The sequence below is a fragment of the Dermochelys coriacea genome, chromosome 1 (genome assembly GCF_009764565.3).
Source record: "Dermochelys coriacea isolate rDerCor1 chromosome 1, rDerCor1.pri.v4, whole genome shotgun sequence".
In the NCBI taxonomy this organism is placed as follows: domain Eukaryota; kingdom Metazoa; phylum Chordata; order Testudines; family Dermochelyidae; genus Dermochelys; species Dermochelys coriacea.
The window spans coordinates 52,020,431-52,043,829 of NC_050068.2; the positions used below are offsets into that span (position 1 = coordinate 52,020,431).

Consider the following 23,399-nt stretch of genomic DNA (forward strand, 5'->3'; position numbering starts at 1 on the left):
GCCTAGTCTGTTCCAGAGCTAATTAGTATGATAAACGAGAGAGAGAGGGCTGCACTATTTTCAGTAATCTGTTTTGTAGTTATACAAGTCAAAGAGACTGGCTCATCACTTTCTAATTTCATAGAGCAAAGGGCCTCCTAACCCCATGTTATCTCACTGATCCATCCGCAAACATTTTTTGGATGGCTTATTATATACAAGATTTTAAAAACTTTATTAATACAAGTTATTCCAGCAATCATAATACTCAGCACTTATACAGCATTCTGAAACATAAATTATGCCTCATACAATGCCTGTGAATTTTTATATCCCTTCTACAGAAAGATAAAGATAAGGGAGTGCGGGCAATTTGCCTACAGTCACACAAGTTAGTAACAGCAAGATGAGAATCCAACAGTTCTGATAATTTTTTTTGTGACATTACAGAAGACATTATGCAAAAGATGAATTCATACCAACACAGCTAATGAAGTGCTCCAATTAAAATAATATGTAAGTATTAACATATTTAAAGAGGTAAGGGGGACAGAACATAGAAAGATTTCAGAGTAGCAGCCATGTTAGTCTGTATTTGCAAAAAGAAAAGGAGTACTTGTGGCACCTTAGAGACTAACAAATTTATTTGAGCATAAGCTTTCGTGAACTACAGCTTAGAAAACCATAAGAGCATTTTTGTTTAAAAACTGATTCCTTGCAAGGGCTGTGCTTTGACCTATATCCCATAAAAACTGAGAACAGCATAATTAGGACAGAAAGCAATTTATAGGCCAGGACCTTTTCCTTAAGTGTTTATAATCCTGGAATTCTTTTATACACTATATATTCAAAAGTACTTCATTCAGGACAAACAGTTAATAATTTGTTTCCATTTTAATTACTTGACACGTTTGTTTTATTTCTTCACATGGTGACAGAGATTTTCTTCTGTTCATGCAATGGAGAGCTGAAGTCTTCACACATCATCTTCCTTCCCCAAAATAAGTCACTTATGTTGCTCTATATGAAATCTACAGTTCCGGGGAGAAAAATGGCTCAAAGTAGCTAAACTGAGAAGTTTGGAATTCTCCCTTGAGTATATTTTAACTGGTTTTCCAATCTTGAAGAGACTACATGTCCAGAGACATTGTAACAATATAGCATATATGCTCTAGTTCATCCACAAATTATTGGGCTGAATATAGGAATTAGTGAGTAACAGTCAGTGTTATGCAGGAGATTAGACTATAAATTTCCCTTCTAGTCTTGAAAACTACTGATCAAAATGGCAGAAGAGTTTTATCTAAAGTTTTTATTTTCCTAATGTAATCAAGATCTGATTAATTATCCACAGACTATGAAGCATCCAGGGGTTATTTAGCATGGTAAATATGTATCTATTAATTACATTTACCACTTCACTATAAAATGCAGATTAGCAGAAGTTTAAAAGGCTATCTCCATGATAAAAGTCTGTTTTCAAAGTTTAATTTATTCTTGTTTTTATAGGGAATTGCCTGTGCAGTAGGGATCCACCACTTCTAAAAAACCATTAACATTTCTGTTTGGACATTAAGAATGATCTCATTCCCTTCTCCACAATTTCCTGCCAATAGTTACAAGAATAGGCTTAGTCCCATTCTTCCTGAGGGAGACCACCTCTGAACCAAACAGTCACTCTTTAAAGATTAACCACAAAGTTAACCATGCCCGATGCTTCTAAGAATGCATAAAAGACTGCTTCAAATTCCTGCATTTATTTGCCTTGGATTCTTTTTGGATTGGACTTTTTTTTTTCCTTTTTTTTCTAGTCATTAGAAATAGCAGGTCATGGTTTCACTTCTGGAGGGATTTCAAATGATTTTTTCAGTGACCCTTGTGGCCCTTCTAACCTGATGATTCTATGACTTGGGAACGATAGTTAGAGGTCACAGAAGCTAACAGAACCAAGAAGTTGAAGCTTCAGACCCAGCCCCATAGACAATAGGGGAGGAGAAAAATGGACCAAATTAAGCCTTACTAAAAGAGAGCACTATTCACACAGATTGCAGTTACAGCTGTGCTTGCTTCCCCCAGAGCTTAATTTGGTGTGTGGAATGTCAAATGCGAAGGAAAAAAGAGACAGGCTTTAATATGCTTAATTTAAAACAGACTTCTTAAATGTTGAGGCTACCAACATATATAATAAAGGAACAGTATTTGACAAAATGTTTTAGTTTTATAGCTAATCTTGAAGCTAAATTTTCTAAGAATAAACTCAAAATAAATGCTATGGATTGAACAAAATTTGCCAGATTACTAGAGTTAAATTAGGGGGAATATATTTTCACACATACAGTCTTGTAACCAACTGTATTCTCATCCAACTTCTTCCTCATGCTAACAGTAGTTCATAATTCTATAGCCAGATAAGCAGGCATGGAGAGTGAACTTCCATCTAATCACAGAACGCTGTCTAGCCCTGTATGATGTTCATTGCACCAACATATCTGCCTACACCAAGCAAGTATTTCTTAGATTTCAAGGCCAGAAGGGACCACTGTGATCATGGAGTCTGCCCTTCTGTATAACACAGGTCATAGAACATCCCTGAATTCCTACTAGAGCATAGCTTTTAGAAAACATCAATCTTGATTTAGACGTCATCAGTAATGGAGAATCCACCACAACCCTTCCAATGGTAATTTATCTTCACAGTCAAATTCACACTTTATTTCCAGTGTGATTTGTCTAGCTGCAACTTCCAGCCACTGGATCACGTTATACCTTTCTCTGATTGACTGATGTCAGGCTGAGAGACTTAAATTACCCTAGTCATGCCGTTTAGCCTTTGTAAATATTGGCATAAGATTAACTTTTTTCAGTCTTCTAGAACTTCCATAGTACTCCAACACTTATTGAAAAATCAACATTAACAGTCCAGCAAGCTCCTCAGGCAGCTCTTTTAAAACACTTGCATTCACTTATCTGGACCCACTGATCTAAAAAAAGTCTAAGTTTAATGCTTTCAAGAACAAGCATTGCAAATAATTGTGGCTCAGTGTTATTTGTTCCGGCAGTAGTTCAGTTTGTCTCCATTTACCAGCCTGTTTTTTAGTAGGATAGGGAAGTCCATCCAGCGAAAGAGGTCCTTCCAACCTCTGCTACTGTTATGACATCTCCCTCATAGCTCCTCCATTAGCTCCTAAAAGCAGCTCAGTAGCCTGGAAGCTGTTTTTTTGGTTTACCATGTTTGTACCTAGTATTACATTGAACTTCATGTTAGAAGCTAAGACTTATTCAAATGATTTTCAATAACTAACCCCATGCCTCACCTAAGGCGTGAAATGCTTTCACAATTGCATACGGGCAAGTTGCCAGGCGGCTCCCTTCTATAGATAGGTACTGGGCCTACAAGCACAGCCTGTATTACAAACATTGTCTTCTCAGGGCTATGGGGATCTTGGGATTTTTACTTATAGGCCTGATCGTCCAGCCTACATACAATTCAGCATGAGTGGGGACTGTGGTCTTAGGCCAGGTTTTGAAGATGAACTAAATATTCTATCTTATGATTCTTCCAGGGTTCAGACACAGGAGGGCTGAGGCCAAAGTCTATAGCAGAGGTGGACAAACTACGGCCCGCGGTATCGTCCTGCCTGGCCCTCGAGCCCCTGGCCCATCCCCTGCTGTCCCCACTCCTCCACAGCCTCAGCTCGCTGTGCCACCTGTGCTCTTGTCCGCCGCTCCCGCCGGGTGGCGCAGTGACGTGGTTGGCTCTGGGCGGAGGGGCTGTGAGCTCCTGCCACTGTGAGTGGCACAGTAAGGGAGCGGGGGGGGGGGGGAGTTGGATAGGCGTGGGAGTCCCGGGGGGCCTGTCGGAGGGCAAGGGTGTGGACAGGGGTCGGGGCAGTCAAGGGACAGGACGCAGGGGGAGTTGGATAGAGGGTAGGATCCCGGGGATGGTTAGGGGTAGGGGGTCCCAGGAGCGGGTGGTCAGGGGACAAGGAGCACAGGGGGTTGGATGGGTTGGGGGTTCTGAGGAGGGCAGACAGGGGGCGGGAAGTGGGAGGGGGCCAGGCTGTCTGGGGAGGCACAGCCTTCCCTACCCGGCCCTCCGTACAGTTTTGCAACTCCAATGTGGCCCTCAGGGCCAAAAGTTTGCCCACCCCTGGTCTAGAGGGAGCAAACTACCTGTTCTCTCCCTGCCACATCTGAAGCAGCAGCTCACCAGAAGACAATACTAGTCCTTGAGAGGCGGCAGAGAAAAGATGACAGTGGTGGTGGGAGTACCACAAAAGATTAAATAAAGAAAGCATTTCCTTGGAGATAGGGTGGTCCTTCAACTAATGTAATAGTTCTAGGGTCCCCTCGTTCCTGATTGGGGTAGGGTTGCCAACTGTCTCATCACACACCCAAACACCCTTGTCCCCGTCCCCTGCTCTGCCCTGTTCTGAGGCCCTGCCCACTCAATCTCCCTCACTGTCGCTCGCTCTCCCCCACCCTCCGTCACTTTCACTGGGTTGAGGCAGGGAGTTGGGGTGCGGGCTCTGGGCTGGGGCCGAGGGGTTTGGAGTGTGGGAGGGGGCTCCGGCTTGAACCTGGGGCTGGGGTGCAGGAGGTGTGTGTGGAGGGGTGCAAGCTCTAGAAGAGAGTTTGTGCAGGAGGGGGCTCAGAGCTGCAGCAGGGGATTGAGGTGCGGAAGGGGGTGCGGGTGCCAACTAGGAGGTACTTACCTCAGGCAGCAGCGCAGGGAGCTAAGGAGGCTCCCTGCCTACCCTTGCTCTGCGCAGCTCCCAGAAGCGACGCTCATGTCCGCCCCTGAGAGGTGTGGCGGGGTAGGGGGCTTTGCACACTCCCGCGCCTCCAAGTGCTGCCCTGCAGTTCCCATTGGATGCAGTTCCCGGCCAATGGGAGCTGCGGAGTCAGCGCTGGAGGTGGGGGCAGTGCACTGAGACAACCCCCCCAGTCCGACTCCACAAGGGCCGCAGGGATGGGCTGGCCGTTTCTGGGAGCGACGCAGGGCCAGGGCTGGCAGGGAACCTGACAGTCCCCTGTGCCGCCTGAGTTTTAGTGCTTAAAATCTCCCGAGTTGGCTTCAGTAGCCTCCAGAAGATAGGGCCTGATTCCGGGAGACTCCCGGCAAAACTGGGAGGGTTTGCAACCCTAGATTGGGGCCACTTCTGCACGATTATTGTACAGACACATAGTAGGAGGCCACCATGAATCAAAAAGTGTGTAAATTGAGGGAGACAAGAAAAAGGAAAACAAAATAGGTGCTGAGTGATATTACCAATACACACCTTCATACATTCTTAGTGATGCCACATAGCATTATGGGATGCTTTTAGCCCTGGACTATGAAATTAACTCTAATCATTACCCCTTCCTCAATATCTTCATTAATCTGGAAAAGGCAGTAAAAATATTACAAATGAAGTAATAAACCAGGAGAGTTGCAAACACTGCTGAGGACCAAGAAACACACAGGACCAAGAGAGGTTGGGAAATTGGGTAGAAAATAATGTAGAAAGATACAAGCCAGTACTTCTGGAGAAAATATCAAATATTCATCAAAAAAAGAGAAATCAATCCTGACAGGAAAACCTAGATGTGATAACAAACAGCATGTTAGACCTGAACTGGCAATGCAATACGTCCGGGGATGTACTAATGCAAACTGGTTTCCCAACATCTCTTGCCCTTTCCCCTTCAATCATTTGACCCCTGCTGCACCACCTGCCCTTTGAACCAAATGTGAGGAGTGGCATGAGTGCCTTCCAACTACTGGAACACACTAAATTGTGCAACACCTTGGCCACTCATAGTAGTTCAATGAATGAAGGCTGTCAGGTTGTGCATGGAACTGTGGAAGCTCCTGAAGCCAGCATCATGACTGTAGTGAGATAAAGATGTTGTCCAGCCAGTCAAGTCAGTTATGTTGCAACTGGGTTTCAATATAGACTGTCGCGGGTGCTGCAGTCTCCAATCAGGCTTTCCTAGCCAACAGGAATTAGTAATTGTGCAGGAAAGTGGCCTATTTATATGACTCCCCTGAAGCCCTCCTCTTCTCTCCCCAAAGTAAAAGAAAATTCAATTTTTGCATAATTTATGCTTGCAAACTTATTTCCTGGATAATACATCCAAGATCTCTGTATAAGCACATAGGCTTAGCAGAAACATCCAGCTAAGCCTATCAGAAGCATAATAATAAACACTGCTATTTAAAAATTGTTGTAATTAGCAACATGAACACATCACTGAACATTACTCTTGATGCTTCTAGTTCAGGGGTTCTCAAACAGGAGGTCAGGACCCCTTAGAGGTCACAAGATTATTACATAGGGGGTCATGGGCTGTCAGCCTCCACCCCCAAACCCCACTTTGCATCCAGCATTTATAATGGTGTTAAATATATTTAAAAAAGTGTTTTTAATTTATAAGGGAGGGAGGTCACACTCAGAGGCTTGCTATGTGAAATGGATCACCAATACAAAAGTTTGAGAACCACTGTTCTAGTTACTTTCCAAGTCTTTAGTACATCTGCTTCCAAACACTCTTGAATTGTTCATATTTTGAAGGTTATTTTTCAGTCAGAAAGGCCTGAAATAAACATTTTTAAATGAAAATGTAAGTTTTGTAGAAAACTTGAGACCAATGATCTATAGATACAGTGTGCAGAAATTCCATATATGTTCATAGCGTGGGAACTAGAGGTGTGGGGGCCCTCCTCCCGGAGCCACGGCCCTGAACCCAGCTCCAGCTTTACCGGTGGCGCGGACAGGTGTGGGGGGGGGGCACAACTCCCCCACTCTAAAAAGTGTTCCAGCACAACTCTATACGTCCCTAATTAGAAATACACAATACCAGAGATTTTGAGTGAACACTCCAGTAATAGGCAGACAGAAAGTCTTTGTTGCACAGTCTTCGGAGCTGCCCCAGTTCATATATATATTTTGGTTGAGATAAGCATAGGGACAAAGCTTTGAAAGTTCATATCCTTCACATATGATGCTATTTCCTGCTAGAAGAAACATGGGAAAAAAAGTGAGAGGACCTAAAGCCTAAGTATGAGCGGCATGAATTTTTTTTGGTAGAATGTCCTAGAAAACTGAGTTAGAAGATTTCTCCTCAGTCAAAGGGTTAAGATAAGCATAGTCTAAGAGACAACATATGCACTAAACTAAATTTGAGTTCCACCAAATACAGCCATTTTATCGTTCAGATTTCCTAGTATAAACCAAAAAGAAAAGGAGTACTTGTGGCAGCTTAGAGACTAACAAATTTATTTGAGCATAGCTTTTGTGAGCTACAGCTCACTGTTGCATCTGATGAAGTGAGCTATAGCTCACGAAAGCTTATGCTCAAATAAATTTGTTAGTCTCTAAGGTGCCAGAAGTACTCCTTTTCTTTTTGCGAATACAGACTAACACGGCTGCTACTCTGAAACCTAGTAAAACCAGGCACAGTGTACACAGGTAGATCCAGGAAAAATAATTAAAATGACTTTTCCAAGGACAACTTGATTGTCTAATAAGAAAGAACGATTGAGTTTTTGAACCCATATGTATAACAACTAGGGCTGTCGATTAATCACAGTTAACTTGCGCGATTAACACAGAAAAATGAATCGTGATTAATCGCAGTTTTAATAGCACTGCTAAATAGAATACCAATTGAAATTAAATGTTTTTCGTTTTTTACATATTCAAATATATTGATTTAATTTACAACACAGAATACAAAGTGTACAGTGCCAACTTTATATTTTTATTCCAAATATTTGCACTGTAAAAGTGATAAACAAAATAAATTGTATTTTTCAATTCACCTCATACAAGTACTGTAGTGCCATCTCTTTATCATGAAAGTGCAACTTACAAATGTAGATTATTTTTGTGTTACATAATTGCACTCAAAAACAAAACAATGTAAAACTTTAGAGCCTATTAGTCCATTCAGTCCTACTTCTTGTTCAGCCAATTGCTAAGACAAACAAGTTTGTTTACAGTTACGGAAAATAATGCTGCCCGCTTATTTACAATGTCACCCGAAAGTGAGACCAAGCATTTTTGTAGCAGGCATTGCAAGGTATTTACTTGCCAAATATGCTAAAAACATTCGTATGCCCCTTCATGCTTCAACTACCTTTCCAAAGGACATGCTTCCATGCTGATGACGCTCATTAAAAAAAATGCATGTGTTAATGAAATTTGTGAATGAACTCCTTGGGGGAGAATTGTATGCCTCCTGCTCGGTTACCCATATATTTCATTTTACAGCAGTCTCAGATGATGACCCAGCACATGTTGTTCATTTCAAGAACATTTTCACTGCAGATTTGACAAAACGCAAAGAAGATACCAATATGAGATTTCTAAAGATAGCTACAACACTCAATCCAAGGTTTAAGAATCTGAAGGATGCATGGATATGCCTTTTGTTGTCCCCATGAAATTCTCCCAAATTTGGCCAAGTTATAAGATTTTGGGGAAAAAAATCCAAAGTTTGCACGTAGACTTCAATTTTAGTAGCTAAAAATCTCTGAAGATTCCATCCTCATTGAGCATGCTTAACCACACAGTTTCCATTGCAAATACACAGAGGGCATGCACCAGCCCATGGCCACACAAGCAGCCAGATTTTTCCTTTAATTGCTGCTCTGGGTAGGACTAGGCACTGGAACAGAGTCAGTTTCCCATGCTCCCAGTGACACTGCCCCACACACACCCACTCCTCCTAGTACCCAGGCAGCCATCTGATTGAAATGCAGAGGGGAGGGAAAGAGTAGGTTAGGACGAGTCTTGTGAGACTGGGACTGGAGGAAGGGGGGAGAAACTGAGACTGGGACCAGCTTGGGAGGGTGGTGGAAAGAGAAAGAGAGGAGGCAGAGATAACAGACTCAGAGCCAGTGGGCATGGAGGGACTGGGACCAGGCACTGGTGACAGAAGAACACAGAAATCACACAAGAAGCTGGGGGAGGGGACAATGGGATTGGCTGGGCTAGGAAACTAGAACTGAGAGTCAATGTGAAGGAATGGGGACAAGAGAAAGGGAGAAAGATCTGACAAGAAGCTGGGGCACAGGGGGAGAACAGGGACCAGTAAGGCAAAGACACTGGGATAAGGAGCTGGGGGTAGAGAAAACAGACAGATTAGATAAGAAGCTGGAAGGGGGAAAACAGAACTGGCTTGGCAAGGAAACAGACTGGGATGATGAGAAGCTTGTGCATATGCATTATGATATAGTCTTTAATTACATTATCACATTTTATTTTTCCTCACAAGACTCCTGCCTCATTCAGGGCACAAGATGGGTGATGCTCATTAATAAACTACTTGAACAACAATGAAAAATCAAAACGTTAATGTGTGGCCCTAGGCATTTTTAATTCATGGTACTCAAACCCTGCCCCAAAGACAGAATTATTAGTTTCTTCATAGACTTTTCTATGGTACTCACTACTGTAGTATCCAAACATTCATAACTTCACAAACATTCATTTTATTTTCACAGCACTCCTGTGAGTTGAAGGATATAATCCCCATAATACAGATCAGGAATTGAGGCACAGAGATAAAAGTTTCCAATGATTTTGGACCTGATTTTTCAGAGTATTTGGCATTATATAGCACTATGATCAAAGCGCAGCTCCCATTAGCTCAGAATATTGTTTTCTTCCCCAGCTATTCAGTTTTGTCAACTACACTAACTTAGTTTTATTTCTGGAAATTAAAGAGATACATTATCAATATATAGGCTTGGCAGATATCCCAACAGATATCAATATTTATTTTAAAACATTTTTTCTTTTTATCTATTTAAATTTTCACATTTGTGGGAAGTTATGGCAGGCTCAGACAATTATTTAATGAAAATAGATGTTGAGATTCAAATAGTTAAAGCTTTATAGCCATTAAAATCAAACTGTCAACATCACATGTCAAAATATACATAGTAAATAACCTTATACCAAACCCTAAGTTCAAGAAGCACTTTTCTTACTTTGCCAATCTATGAATTAATCATCAATGCAAATATTTTTCCATCAGTTTGTGTGTGTATGGTGAAAGACATTTACCAATACAAATCTAACCCTTCCAAGCCTACCAATATAGTATTTGGCACATCCATATTTGATGGCAACACCTTACTGAAGTTGATAAGTGTAGAGGAAGAGATGGTTTCCAACATTATCTTCCCATTAAGTGAAAATATCTTCCAAAGGTCCTGACCAACATCCCGTACTGTGGAGATCCATTACTGAAAATAAGGTCAGAATGTCTACTCCAATACCCAGCATTTTAATTTAGTGAATTAGGGCACTAAACAGAGCTTCATGGTCTAAGTTATCTTCTAAATAAAAAATAATCCCCTTTGTATTCTTATGGACCTGGAGTTTACAACCGTATTCCTGGTTTCACTTTAATCCTTTCACTCCATTTCACCACTTGTGATGCATCTTAATAGCTGGATTAACACAGGTTTGCTGAGTGCCTTCCTCTTTTGCCACACTTGGATTATACAGTTGATTTCTACTTGAACCCTCCATGATGGTTCAGACTACTGATCGACCTTCTCAAAAGCTCCTCCCTACCTAGCTTCCAGCTATTACAACCTATCCGATTCCCCCCTCCCACAAACATCAGAATTCATCTCCATGCCACTGGACCACCCCATCCTTCCCATCAAGGTTGAGCCTCATACCTTCTTCTACATATTCAGCCTTACTCTCTTGCAAGTGGGCAAGAGCACCAGCACCTTCCTAGCTCTCTAGGAAATTAGTACACTTAGCAAAAACCAACATAAACCTACTGCAGCCTGCCTTATTGCCATAATCCTCCTAATTTCCTCTAGATCCCCTAACTAGCTGCTGCAACTAACCTAATCCTCCTCCTCTCCATGCTGCTAAAACCCAATTCACCCAGCCCACTGCCCTGATGAAATTAAAGTTGTGAATAATGAGCAGGTGAGGAGACTAAAATGGCATCTGTATTCACTAGAATTTGTGATGCCAAATAATCTCGACTACAATCAGTACTCAAAACCATGAAACCAAAGCCACTATCAGGCAAACCAAAACAACAACAATTCAGTGACTGGCATATATACACCATTCCTACAGTTTCTCCCTCTCTTCAACCCCCAACAATAGGTTTGTTTTGATTTTTTGTTTTGTTTTTTAAATGAGTGGTGTTGAAGTAGGTTCCCTTTGCTATTTTTAGCAGACATGCCAAGGGAAGTATATTTTAGTGTACTGACATTTCATCCATGGCTTTTAAGCCTTAAATTGGTAAGAGAAGAACCTCATCTGAGGTTTGAAAAGACTTCACAATATTTGACAACAATGCCGCAGTTATCCCGGGAACAAGATGGCAATTTAAAATAGAAGACAGTCAAGTCTACTTCTTCACTAGTAGCCAAGGTAAGCAGAAACGACACTGCAGGTCCTTTGAAGGCAGTGACATTAATAGGACTGGCCTCTGTGTACAAACACTGGCCCTGAACATGTTCTCACTAATTCTGATGGATTAGGTTCTAGCACTAACTCTCAGATCTTTCAGTAAGTCCCAGACACTGAGGCTCCTACTGTATTGACACTATTATTGTTTTGATACTATTATTACAGTGAACTTGTTAGACACTTTTGTGCTTCTCTGGTACTCTGCTGGATAGCAAAGTAGCTCATTTACGATAAAGGGGGCACACCAGGGTAGTAGCCATCTATTTTCTCTGGCTGAAATACTATTTTGGCTTCTTGTAAATTACACTAGAGTAACTGATTAATAGGACTGGTCCAATAACTATTTTATTTCATACTGAACTGAAAAGACATCTTGTAAACTTAGTCTGTACAAATAACGTGTGATTTCTAGGCTATTCATTAGCTCAGATGTACGTGCTGCAGTCAAAAGATTTCTGCAAATCTCTTGTGCCATTTGCTGCTGTCTCCTCATTGTTAAAGAACCTGCTAAACTTGCTTATTTACCTATTTAGAGATTGCACTGAACGGCTGCTTAACAAATAAATTCCACTTACCTTTATCTCAGGCTCTTTTTCACATTCTTCTATATACAAGTCATATAGCTTTTGAAATACAGATTTTCTGAAATTAAGGAAAATGTTAACATAAAAATTGTGTTAAATCAATACAATAAAAAGTTAAATATTGAAATATTTGCTACCTTCCACTGGATAAATATTTTCGTTTGGGAGGTCTCTGACGGGCACTTTCAATGACATACTGCAAGAGAAAGATGCATGAAACTGAACAGTTCTATCAATGTACAACTTACTTTAAGAGCCTTAATATCATTAAAGCAAATTTAAGTTACAGTAGTTATTCTGCGTTACACAGACAACAACAACAACATGTCAAACTGTAGTTTTTTTAAACAGAGTAAACACTCTCACTTCTAGAGTGGTCTATATTAATGGTAGTTACAAAGGAGTGCTTAATTCCAACCACCAGCTAACAAAGGAGTTATTTCATAGCTAAAATTAAAACAAAGTGGTATGTGTCATCATTCTCACTATCACAGTTAAGAAGTAGTTTCTGAATTCTATGACACTTCATGCCAACATTTTATATTTACAGTAACAAAACCTTAAAGAAACATGAAATTTCACTGTATTTGAACCAAGACAATTGCCACATTCAGATATAATGCTGTTGCCCTGGTACAACTCACTACCTTTGAACACAGCCAACTGTGTTTTAGAAGGCCTACTTTGTTCCTGTGTTTCTCTAACATTTTTTAGAAAAAAGAAAATTAGTACTTGTGGCACCTTAGAGACTAACAAATTTATTTGAGCACAAGCTTTCGTGAGCTTATAAAGTGAGTCTGATGAAGTGAGCTGTAGCTCACGAAAGCTTATGCTCAAATAAATTTATTAGTCTCTAAGGTGCCACAAGTACTCCTTTTCTTTTTGCGAATACAGACTAACACGGCTGCTACTCAAACCATTTTTTAGGAAGTAGGTTAATTCTAAACAAATGCAAGATGTGTACAATATTTTAATAAATGTTAGTTAAGACACTCTCAGGTCAAATTTAGCCCTTGATTTAGCTTTTACATAGACAAGTTTCACAAAATCCAAAGTCTGGAGGAAACATTTCCATTCTTGACAAAATGCTGATTGATCATTTGGTTTATTTTAAATAAATAAATAAATAGAGACAGGTTCTCCCTCTTCCCTCCCCCCCCCCCAATAGTTTGAATCTAGTATTATATAGCGTAGGAGAAGCTGCATATGAAAAATGACTGATATTCTTTGTTGGCTGTGGGATGACTGAAGTTGCTCACACTAGGTTTATGTAGACTATATGAATAGCAGCCCTGTAGGATTCTACTTGACCAGGCTACATAATTGTTTTAAAAAACAGGAAAATAAAGTCTTAAATGTTTTCATCGTAGGAAAGACCAAGCAAGTAGATTATGCGCCTGGGCTGGTAGTTTTAGTGACAATTTTGCAAAGCTAGTGTTCTATACATAGTTTATAGAAAAACACCTTCATGTAATATAAATGCACAAAATGTAAACAGACATTTAAATTTAAGCCGGATATATTATTTACATATCAATAGGCAACTTAGCTACTCCTTACCTCTGCACGATCCAATGCCAGTTCTAAAGCTTGTTGCTGCAAAAATTATAAACAGCTTTCTTAGAAAACGTGTTAACTGATGAAAACCTTGTACTGTAACAACCACCCCAAACTCTATGACTAGGACTAAAAGTAGTATTAGTTTGTTATTTTTACAGGACTAGCTGATCAAATGTAAGATTCTTTGGCATGTACAGAATTCTACCAATAAATTCAGCACTCTGTTTAACTGCATTAACAGTAATTAACTCCACTACAGGATTTGTGTAGCTATGACTGGATTATTAAGTGTTAGAAGGACAGTGATGCTCAACTGTAAGGTGGGCAATACCAAGTTTTAATTAGAACTACATTTTTTAAAAATTGAGAGAAAATGGGTAGGCAAGACTATTCTTTGCCTTCACCCTGGCAGCCAATGCAAGGCTTTTAGCACAACTGCCTGCTTGCATCTATTGAATCAGGAAGAGCAGCACTAGTGGGATAAAGGATGTGTGGGTGTGAGAAAGACTTAGTAACAACTAACTGTAAAGTAGAGTAGTCTTGAAGAAATGGATCAAAGCCCACAGCCACTAATACCAAAGAGTATGCATTAAAACAGGTCATCTTCCTATGAGATGGGAAATTAAGACCCAAACCTCCAACTCAAACTCATAACATTACACTTCTCCTATCAACATGGAAACACTAAGGCCCCTTCCCCAGACATACAAGCAGCTATTTGGTCAAAAACTAAGCTTTGGCGAGTTTCTCCTCAAAGATTCCCTTTGAGGTGGGCTGAAAAGTATGTTAGAGCCCATGATTGCATACTGAACTCAAAGTCCTGCAAATTGTTCATAACATCTGATAGCAGATTTCACTAGATAATACGTACTGTAGCTGATTTACAGAATCATAAAATGTAGGGCTGGAAATCATAGCAACCCTAGACCATCCCTAACAGGTGTTTGTCCAACTTGTTTTTTAAAAGCTTTCAATGATGGGGACTCCATGATCACCCTTGGAAGCCTATTCCAGAGCTTAACTACTCTTATAGTTAGAAAAATTTTCCTAATATCGAACCTAAATCACTCTTGCTGCAGATTAAGCTCCTTACTTCTTGTTTTACACTCAGAGGACATGAAGAGGAATTGATCACTGTCCTCTTTATAACAGCCCTTAACATATGGGAAGACTTATCAGTTCGTCCCTCAGTCTTCTTTTCTCAAGACTAAACATTCCCAATTTTTTCAACCTGTCCTTGTAGGTCAGGTTTTCTAAACCTTTTATATTTCTGTTGCTCTCCTGTGGACTCTTTCCAATTTGTTCACATACTTCCTAAATTGTGGTACACAGAATTGGACACAGTTCTCCAGCTGGAGCCTCACCAGTCCCAAGTAGAGAGGGACAGTTATCTCCCGTGTTGTAAATACAACACTCCTGTGAATATATCTCAGAATCACATTAGCCTTTTTTGCAGCTGCAGCACATTGATGACTCGTATTCAGTTAGTGGTTCACTAGAACCCTCAGATCCTTTTCAGCAGTGCTATAACCTAGACAGTTATTCCCCATTTTGTAGTTGTGCATAAGGAAGGAAAAATCAAAAAGAGAAGTACTTTGCACTTGTCTTTACGGAATTTAATCTTTTTTAATTCGGACCAATTCTCCAATTGGTCAAGGTCATTTTGATTTTTAAACCTGTCCTCTAAAGTGCTTGCAACTCCTCCCAGCTTGGTATAATCTGCAAATTTTGTAAGCATACTCTCTACTCCATTATCCACATCATTAACTGAAAATATTGACTAGTACCAGACCCAGACTGATCCTTGAGACCCCCCCATTAGATACACGATCCCAATTTGACAGCAAACCATTGATATTCTGGGTACAAAGAAAAGCAGTACTTGTGGCACCTTAGAGACTAACAAATTTATTAGAGCATAAGCTTTCGTGAGCTACAGCTCACTTCATCGGATGCATTTGTGAATTTGTAATGAAGTGAGCTGTAGCTCACGAAAGCTTATGCTCTAATAAATTTGTTAGTCTCTAAGGTGCCACAAGTACTGCTTTTCTTTTTGCGAATACAGACTAACACGGCTGCTATTCTGAAACCTGTCATTCTGGGTACAGTTTTTCAGCCAGATGTGCACCCACATGATAGTAATTTCATCTAGACTACATTTCCCTAGTTTGCTATGAGAATTTCAAAAACCTTACTAAAAATCAAGGTACATTATCTCTACTGCTTCCCCCATACCCAGTAGGTCAGTAATCCAATCAAGGAAGGAAATTAAGATGGTTTTGCATGATTTGTTCTTGACAAATCCATGCCAATGCCTCTATTCCCCTATTATCCTCCAGGTGTTTACAAATTGATTTTTAATAATTTGCTCCAGTATCTTTCTAGGTATTAAGTCAGGCTGACTGGTCTATAATTCCCCGGGTCTTCCTTGTTCCCCTTTTTTCAAGATAGGTACTATGTTTGCCCCTCTTCAGTCTTCTGGGACTTCTCCGATCCTCCAAGAGGTCTCAAAGGTAACTGCTCATGACTCCAAGATTGCTTCAGCTAGTGCCATAAGTGAGCTAGGATAAATTTCAATCAAGCCCCGCTGAGTTGAATATATCTAAATTTTCTTTACCCTGCTCCTTTCCTATTTTGGCTTGCATTCATTCCCCTCACTGCCAATATTAATTGTGTTGAATACCTGGCTATCATTAACCCTTTTAAGTGAAGTCTGAAGCAAAACATGCATTAAGCACTTCAGCTTTCTTGATACCATCAGTTATTAGCTCTTCTTCCAGGGCTGGATTAACATTTTGTGGGCCCCCCACGGTGGCCCCCACTCGCTCAGCCCAAAGCAAGGGCACTCTTTACAAACTGGCAGCTGCCAGACACACACTGGTCCACCTGGCGCTGCGAGCGTGCCCCTTCCCCTTGGGGCTGGTCCTGCACCACACTGCCCCCCCACCCATCACCCCCCAATCCTCTATGCCCAGTGTCCACCCCCCCCCCCGCCTACCCGCTCCCACAGATCCCTATGGACAGAATCTCCCGCTGAGATCCCTCACAGATCCCTGCGCTCAGCGCCTCTCTGACCCACTATGCCCAGCGTGCCCCTGCCGAGACACCCCACCACCACATTGCACAGTGCCCTGCACATCACCACCCCTGTCCACAGAGCTCACCACTACTCAGTGCCCCAACACACAGACCACCCCCACCTTCCAGTGCCCCCACATCCCGTCTATGCTCAACGCCCAAAACACATAACCCCTTCCACCCCCCCACTACTCAGTGCCCCCCCCCCAAGAGACCCACTCCCCCACACCCTGTCCCTTGTTTGCACTTACTGGCCCCGCCTGGAGGTGACCGTGTCCGCTGGGCTCAGCTGGCAGCACAGGGATCACTATGGCCCCTCTGGAGTGGCACCATCAGCCAGGCTGGAGCAGGAGTGGGGCCTGCCTGGGCCAGGCTCACTCAGGACACCATTTGCCTGGCAGGGCCTAGCTGAGCCCCCTGCGCTATCCTTTCCACCCCTATTAGCTGAGACCAGCCTGGCCTTTGTACTGGTCCAAGGCAGCTTAGCTCCAGTGAGGTGGGCAGGGTCCCACAGGTGGTGGGCAGCAGAGACCGAAAGGAGCTGAAGATCAGGGTAGACCCCCAAGATGAGACCCCCAAGAGCCTGCCCAGTCCGGCTGGGGCCAGCAGCCATGCCCAGTCTGCATGGCAGAGCCCGACTGTGGGGTGGCAAGCTCCCTACAGGTGAGCGGGACCTGCTGGCTGGGAGCTGCTCACACAGTAAGGCCTGGGTGCTGGACTGCACCAGGTGAGAGGCCAGACCTGGTTGGGTGGATGGGTTAGAAGGGTACATCATGGGCCCCTTCCCAGTGTGGGCCTGATGCCATTTTGTATCTGCGCAGGGCTCTAAAAATACTCTCTCTCTCTCTCTCAAGTCCCAGGGAAGAATGTCCATACAAGTTCCCTCCAGAGCTGAGCAAACATATGATTTCGTCACGTTAGTGCAGTGCACAGGAAGATAAACTGGCTAGAGACAGAGTGCTGTAAAAGAAAAAAATACTTCCCCCCACCTAATCTTTCAGTGACAGTAACCTTAGAAATTACTTGTAACAATAGTAGGTATGAAGTTTTCAGATAGAAGCCTGACTTTCAAATGGATGCTGTGCCTTTCAACTGTGGAAACCACTGTTACTTTCTGTCTCAATGTTTTGTAACAGGATTCAAGATATTTAGATATTAAGTATTTATATGAATAATACAAAGAGTTATACTTTTTAGGATAGACATGCATAAGGGAGATCAATCCACAGGCTTTTAGGTACAACTCATCCACTGACTGCTTGACATTAAGAAAATACCCTGTAGGCATGTTACTGCCTAACTGCCCACTATAGATACGTGAGTAGGGCTTACACATTCCTCTGAATCATCTAGTACTGACCACTGTTGGAGACAAGACACAAGAACGAATTTATATGACAATTCCTATATTCTATTACCAGTGACTAAATGATTTAGGCGCAGCATTCACAAGCTCCACAGAGAGCCCCATCATCAACTAGAGAGTGATACAGTGTTAAGTCTCATTTCTGAGGATGTCAGAGACACAAAGGACTTTTCCTTCTCCACCTTCATCTGCCAAATACCCACCACCCTAAAGGCAAAAAAGAGTTATGAAAAACATGACGTGAATTGTATCTTACCATTGTAGTTGAAGCCAGGTGTTCAAATGGCAGATGAAATATTTAGGAGTTTTGGTGCAGTAGGCAAACAGTCATATTTTTCGGGTCACACGAGGTACTGTAAAGTTGGGGGGAGGAAAGAAATACAGTCACCAACTATGTTAAACAAGCACTATAATTATTTAAACTGGACGTTTTAATGGCAGATTATATTGATTTATATAGCATCTTTCATCCACTAATACAGAAGTCACCACTGAATACTGTTATCCTGCAAGTGAAGCATAGCCATTCTACATCAACACCACTAGCTAGGAGAAGGAAAATAAACTTAATCAAAAGAAATTACAGGGCCAAATGCCATTACCCAGACCTGTGATGTCTTGGCAGAATAGCAATATCACCAATGTCTCTGATAGGTTCGGTAAAATTGAATATTTAATGACATTAAGTGGTCAGAACATTTATTTTATGTATCAAAGAGCCAGTGCTGATGGCTTTGATTTTATATATTATTTGAAGGACAGCAGCTCCACCAACAACACCTCCTTGCACCATTTTGAGATGTTAGTTCAGTAATGACTTAGGGTAAAGACTGTCAACTACTGAGGTGTTAATTTTATTCAGCACCTGGGTGATCCTCAGACATTCTTCATTCAGCTATTAACCAAGTCCTGCACAGTTTCACTTTTAAATTCAACTAGATAAAGACATTTCTTTAAAACAATTACTTAAATATCAAGTTTTTAAATCCTAATCAGACTCCATTCCCTTTCAGCCTCTCTCTCTCTCTCTCTCTCAATGAGGAGACTTGAAAGTCAGAGAGATCAGTTTTACCTTTGGTTTCATAGATTCATAGATACTAAGGTCAGAAGGGACCATTCTGATCATCTAGTCCGACCTGCACAGCGCAGGCCACAGAATCTCACCCACCCACTCCTATGAAAAACCTCACCCATGTCTGAGCTATTGAAGTCCTCAAATCATGGTTCAAAGACTTCAAGGAGCAGAGAAGCCTCCCTCAAGTCACCCATGCCCCATGCTACAGAGGAAGGCGAAAAACCTCCAGGGCCTCTCCAATCTGCCCTGGAGGAAAATTCCTTCCCGACCCCAAATATGGCAATCAGCTAAACCCTGAGCATATGGGCAAGATTCACCAGCCAGATACTACAGAAAATTCTTTCCTGGGTAACTCAGATCCCATCCATCTAATATCCCATCTCAGGGGATTTGGCCTATTTACCCTGAATATTTAAAGATCAATTATTTACCAAAATCCCATTATCCCATCATACCATCTCCTCCATGGTTCTTAATGTTACATTTCAAACACCGCAGGGGAGCAGTTTAACCATTTCCAGCGGGTTTTATTTTGAAATGTGGAAACATTCCGACTGGTTTTAGGTTCTATAAAGCTTTTTAATAGACATTTTAAATGATGGATTATGTTTAAATTGACAAGTATGTCTCGCTCTGTTATTAGCTATATGCTAGCCAAGCTCTTTCCTTAGAAACCTGGTCAGCCTTTTTGTTTGGTTGCTTTTGGTCCCAATTCCAGGGACACTCTGTGGTACTGGTAAGTGGGGCTGCGTCTCCAACCAGGAGGCTACAGCTCTGGCCTTTCGTTACTGGCCAGGATGTGCTAAGCGCTTTCCAAGCCAGCGAAAGCACAATCCCCGGCCTAGAGACCCTGCAACCCACAGGCAGGCAGAGGTGGGGAGGGCCGAGATCCCGGCGGCGCTGGGCCACCCGCGGCGCTGCATCGGCGGGCGGGCTGACAGCCAGGGGCGCTGGGAGGGGCAGGACGACGGGATCGCGGGCGGGGAGAGGGGTCCAGGCAGGTTTAACCCAGGCCTTGCCGGGGTCCCGGGCGGGAGGGGGCGGCTACCGCCGTTGGCAGGTACCGGAGGGAGCCGCAGATCCCAGCCGGGAGACCGATGAGCGCCGCCCCGAGAGCACGGGGAGGGCCGGGGCGGGCCCAGGCGACTCAACAGCCGCCGAGAGGCCGGGGCGGGAGGCCCCAGCGGCCCGGCCCAGGGGGAAGACGCCGGCCGGAAGGGCACCGCGGAGGGTTATAATCGACCTCGCCCCCAGGGCTGGACACAAGCGCCCCAGCCCCCTTTACCTGCCAGCCTCATGTCGGGTCCTGCCCCCCACCCCGCCGCCGCCGCCGCCGCCGCCCTTTCATCCGCCCCCCTCCCGTCCCGCGGCTGCTTCCGCCCCAGAACTTCCGAGTGCGGCCCGGAAGGGGCGGGAAGAGTTACCCTAGAGACGGGACGGGGGTGGGGGCAGATTCTGCCCGGTTGCCATGGCGAGCAAGCCGGGTGTGGAGCCCCCGCCGCGGCCGGGGGCCGGGGGCCGGTCCCCGATTTCCCTACACGTGCGTCTCGCCTGACCCCTGCAGCCCCCCAGCATCTCCCGCCATGGTTCCCTGCCCCTCGCCATACCCGGCGCTCAGGCCCTGCCCTGCCCCAGACAAGGTGTGTGACCTTGGGCAAGTCGCCTGTGTCCAGATCTGAAGAGCCTGAACCCTTCGGAGGATCTGGCCCTTAGTAACTCTCAGTATCTCAGGTTTCAGAGCAGCAGCCGTGTGAGTCTGTATTCGCAAAAAGAAAAGGAGGACTTGTGGCACCTTAGAGACTAACACATTTATTTGAGCATAAGCTTTCGTGAGCTGCAGCTCACTTCATCGGATGCACGAAAGCTCTAATAAATGTGTTAGTCTCTAAGGTGCCACAAGTCCTCCTTTTCTTTTCTCAGTATCTCAGAGACCTAAGAGTGGCTATCCTTCAACAAAAAAGCTTCAAAAACAGACTCCAAGGAGAGACTGCTGAATTGGAATTAATTTGCAAACTGGATACAATTAACTGAGGCTTGAATAGAGACTGGGAATGGATGAGTCATTACACAAAGTAAAACTATTTCCCCATGGTATTTCTCCCTCCCACCCCACCCCCCACTGTTCCTCTGATATTCTTGTTAACTGCTGGAATTAGCCTACCTGCTTGTCACCATGAAAGGTTTTCCTCCTTTCCCCCCCTGCTGCTGGTGATGGCTTATCTTAAGTGATCACTCTCCTTACAGTGTGTATGATAAACCCATTGTTTCATGTCCTCTGTGTGTGTGTATATAAATCTCTCCTCTGTTTTTTCCACCAAATGCATCCGATGAAGTGAGCTGTAGCTCACGAAAGCTTATGCTCTAATAAATTGGTTAGTCTCTAAGGTGCCACAAGTACTCCTTTTCTTTTTGCGAATACAGACTAACACGGCTGCTACTCTGAAACCTCTCAGTATCTCACGTCACCATCCTGGGGAACACTTAAAATGGGGAGAATCGTAACTTGCCTCCCTCACCAGGACGTTGTGAGGACAGCTGCGTGAAAGGTTGTGATTATCACAGTAATGAGGACCATTTCAGTACTTAAAACAGATACAGCTTGATGCCCACGCTAGTGGGAATTCCTGGGGGGCACAGGTATTTAAGTGCTAGTGGGCAATTCCGTGACTGGTTGGTGTAGCGGCAAATCATTTGGAATAAATTACCACGTCACTGACCATTTTTAAATCGAGGCTAGATATTTTTCTAAAAGATGCGCTCTAGGAATTGTTTTGGGGACGTTCTCTGGCCTGTGTTATACAGGAGGTCAGATGAGATGATCACAATGGTCTTCTGGCCTTTGAATCTCTGAATTGTGAAGGGCACAGTGGTGACTCTGGTGGGGGGTGGCAATGGTTCTATGCATGGGGTGAGATGAATCTTTTCTCATTGTTAGAAATACAAATTTGGTGTGAGGGCTGGTTTCTATAAAAGTTTGGTGGCTTTCTGCAGAGTTCTAGAAATTCTCCAGTACAAAATCTGCAAATATCTAGAGCCCTGCGTGGATACAAAATTTGTATCCGCATCTGATCTGCAATCCGCAAAAATGATCCATGGATATAAAGCAGATATCTGCAGATTTTCAGGGCTTTAGATACAAAATTTGGATCCGTATCCATCTGCATCTGCAATATGCGGAGGCAGATATTTGCAGATATAAAGTGGCTATCCGTGGATTTGCAGGGGTCTACAAATAGCCATCTCTAAATCAACAGGTGAGCCAGTGAAGGTGGCAGTTCAAGGGCAGGCCTCATCATGATGCAACGTTCAGGCTAATACTCATTCCGAGTCACTCCTAAGATGCAGTGTGTCTGTTGGTAAGGGTGGCAGATATTCATTAGCAGCAGGTGCTCCAAACAATGAGGATCTTTGTGGTGCTTGACATTATCCCTGCAGGAGTCAGAGGCAATGCGCTGATCTCAGATTGCATTACAAATCTACTGATGGCATAGGTGGAAAGTGGTTTGTCTGTTTGCTTTACTTGAACATTTTGTTATGAATAAGAGTACAACAAAGAAGACAACAAACACAGATACAGAGTAGTGTATGTCTATTTCTGCACACATTTAAATTTTCTATGAATTATAGAACAAGTAAGATAGGAGCATCAAGATCAAGCTACAAAAGTAAAACTTATGTCTATATTTAGACATAAGTATCTACCAGGATTAGATGATAAAATAATGAAGTAAGGAGAGAGTGAAAACAACTCCTTACTGCCTAAATATCAATGTATTAATCAAGCAATACAAATTTTGGGGTAGGAATTGGACCTCTTAAAGCACAAGAATTGTAAAACATGTTTAAACTGTGTTAGTAACATTGCAACATTGATTAATGATAGCAATTCTGTAAGCATCTGGCCAAGCAGACCATATGTTATAATACTATGAACAGAGTTATTCACTGAATATGTTAATCTTTCCATCTCATTCATTATCCATATGAGTTTTTTCCATTGTCTAATAATGAAGGTTCTGACAAGCAGCCAATATCTTGCGATAATATATTTTTCCAAATGTAATCGCCGAGGGTCATATCTTGTGAGGTCCTGAGTTCCTCCTGCAAAGTGCTGGTGTTCCCCAATGCCTGCCGAAGTAAAAAGGGGTTGAAGACTCTATATTTAGTAGATCTTACAAATTAATAGTAAATTCATCAGGAATATATAAAAGTTGAAAATATTTAAAATGTTGCTTTATAACTGCTGAGTGAGAGTAGGTCTTTTCCAACTTGATTATTCTATGCCAGAATCAAAACTTACTCCCTTCCTAAGA

General features: G+C 42.8%; 1 protein-coding gene across 50 annotated transcripts in view; it reads right to left on the reverse strand.

Moving 5' to 3' along the window:
• The window catches only part of SUPT20H (SPT20 homolog, SAGA complex component), a 60,162-nt gene extending 39,661 nt beyond the window's left edge, over positions 1 to 20,501 (reverse strand). For 17 of the 50 annotated variants that reach the window (XR_006277684.1, XR_006277681.1, XR_005291655.2 and 14 more), the window contains exons 1-5: positions 20,372 to 20,436; positions 18,268 to 18,364; positions 13,568 to 13,603; positions 12,145 to 12,203; positions 11,999 to 12,065 (exon numbers count right to left, since the gene is read on the reverse strand). Coding sequence is in view for 39 of the 50 variants with exons in the window: in XM_038393576.2 (XP_038249504.1) it covers positions 11,999 to 12,065; positions 12,145 to 12,203; positions 13,568 to 13,603; positions 18,268 to 18,270 (165 nt within the window). In the remaining 11 variants the exon portion in view is untranslated. Of the gene's footprint in view, positions 1 to 11,998; positions 12,066 to 12,144; positions 12,204 to 13,567; positions 13,604 to 18,267; positions 18,365 to 20,371 lie in introns of all 50 variants that reach the window. The other 33 variants (XM_038393666.2, XM_043504420.1, XM_043504417.1 and 30 more) reach the window with 14 other exon arrangements.
• Between the last annotated feature and the right edge of the window lie 2,898 nt (positions 20,502 to 23,399).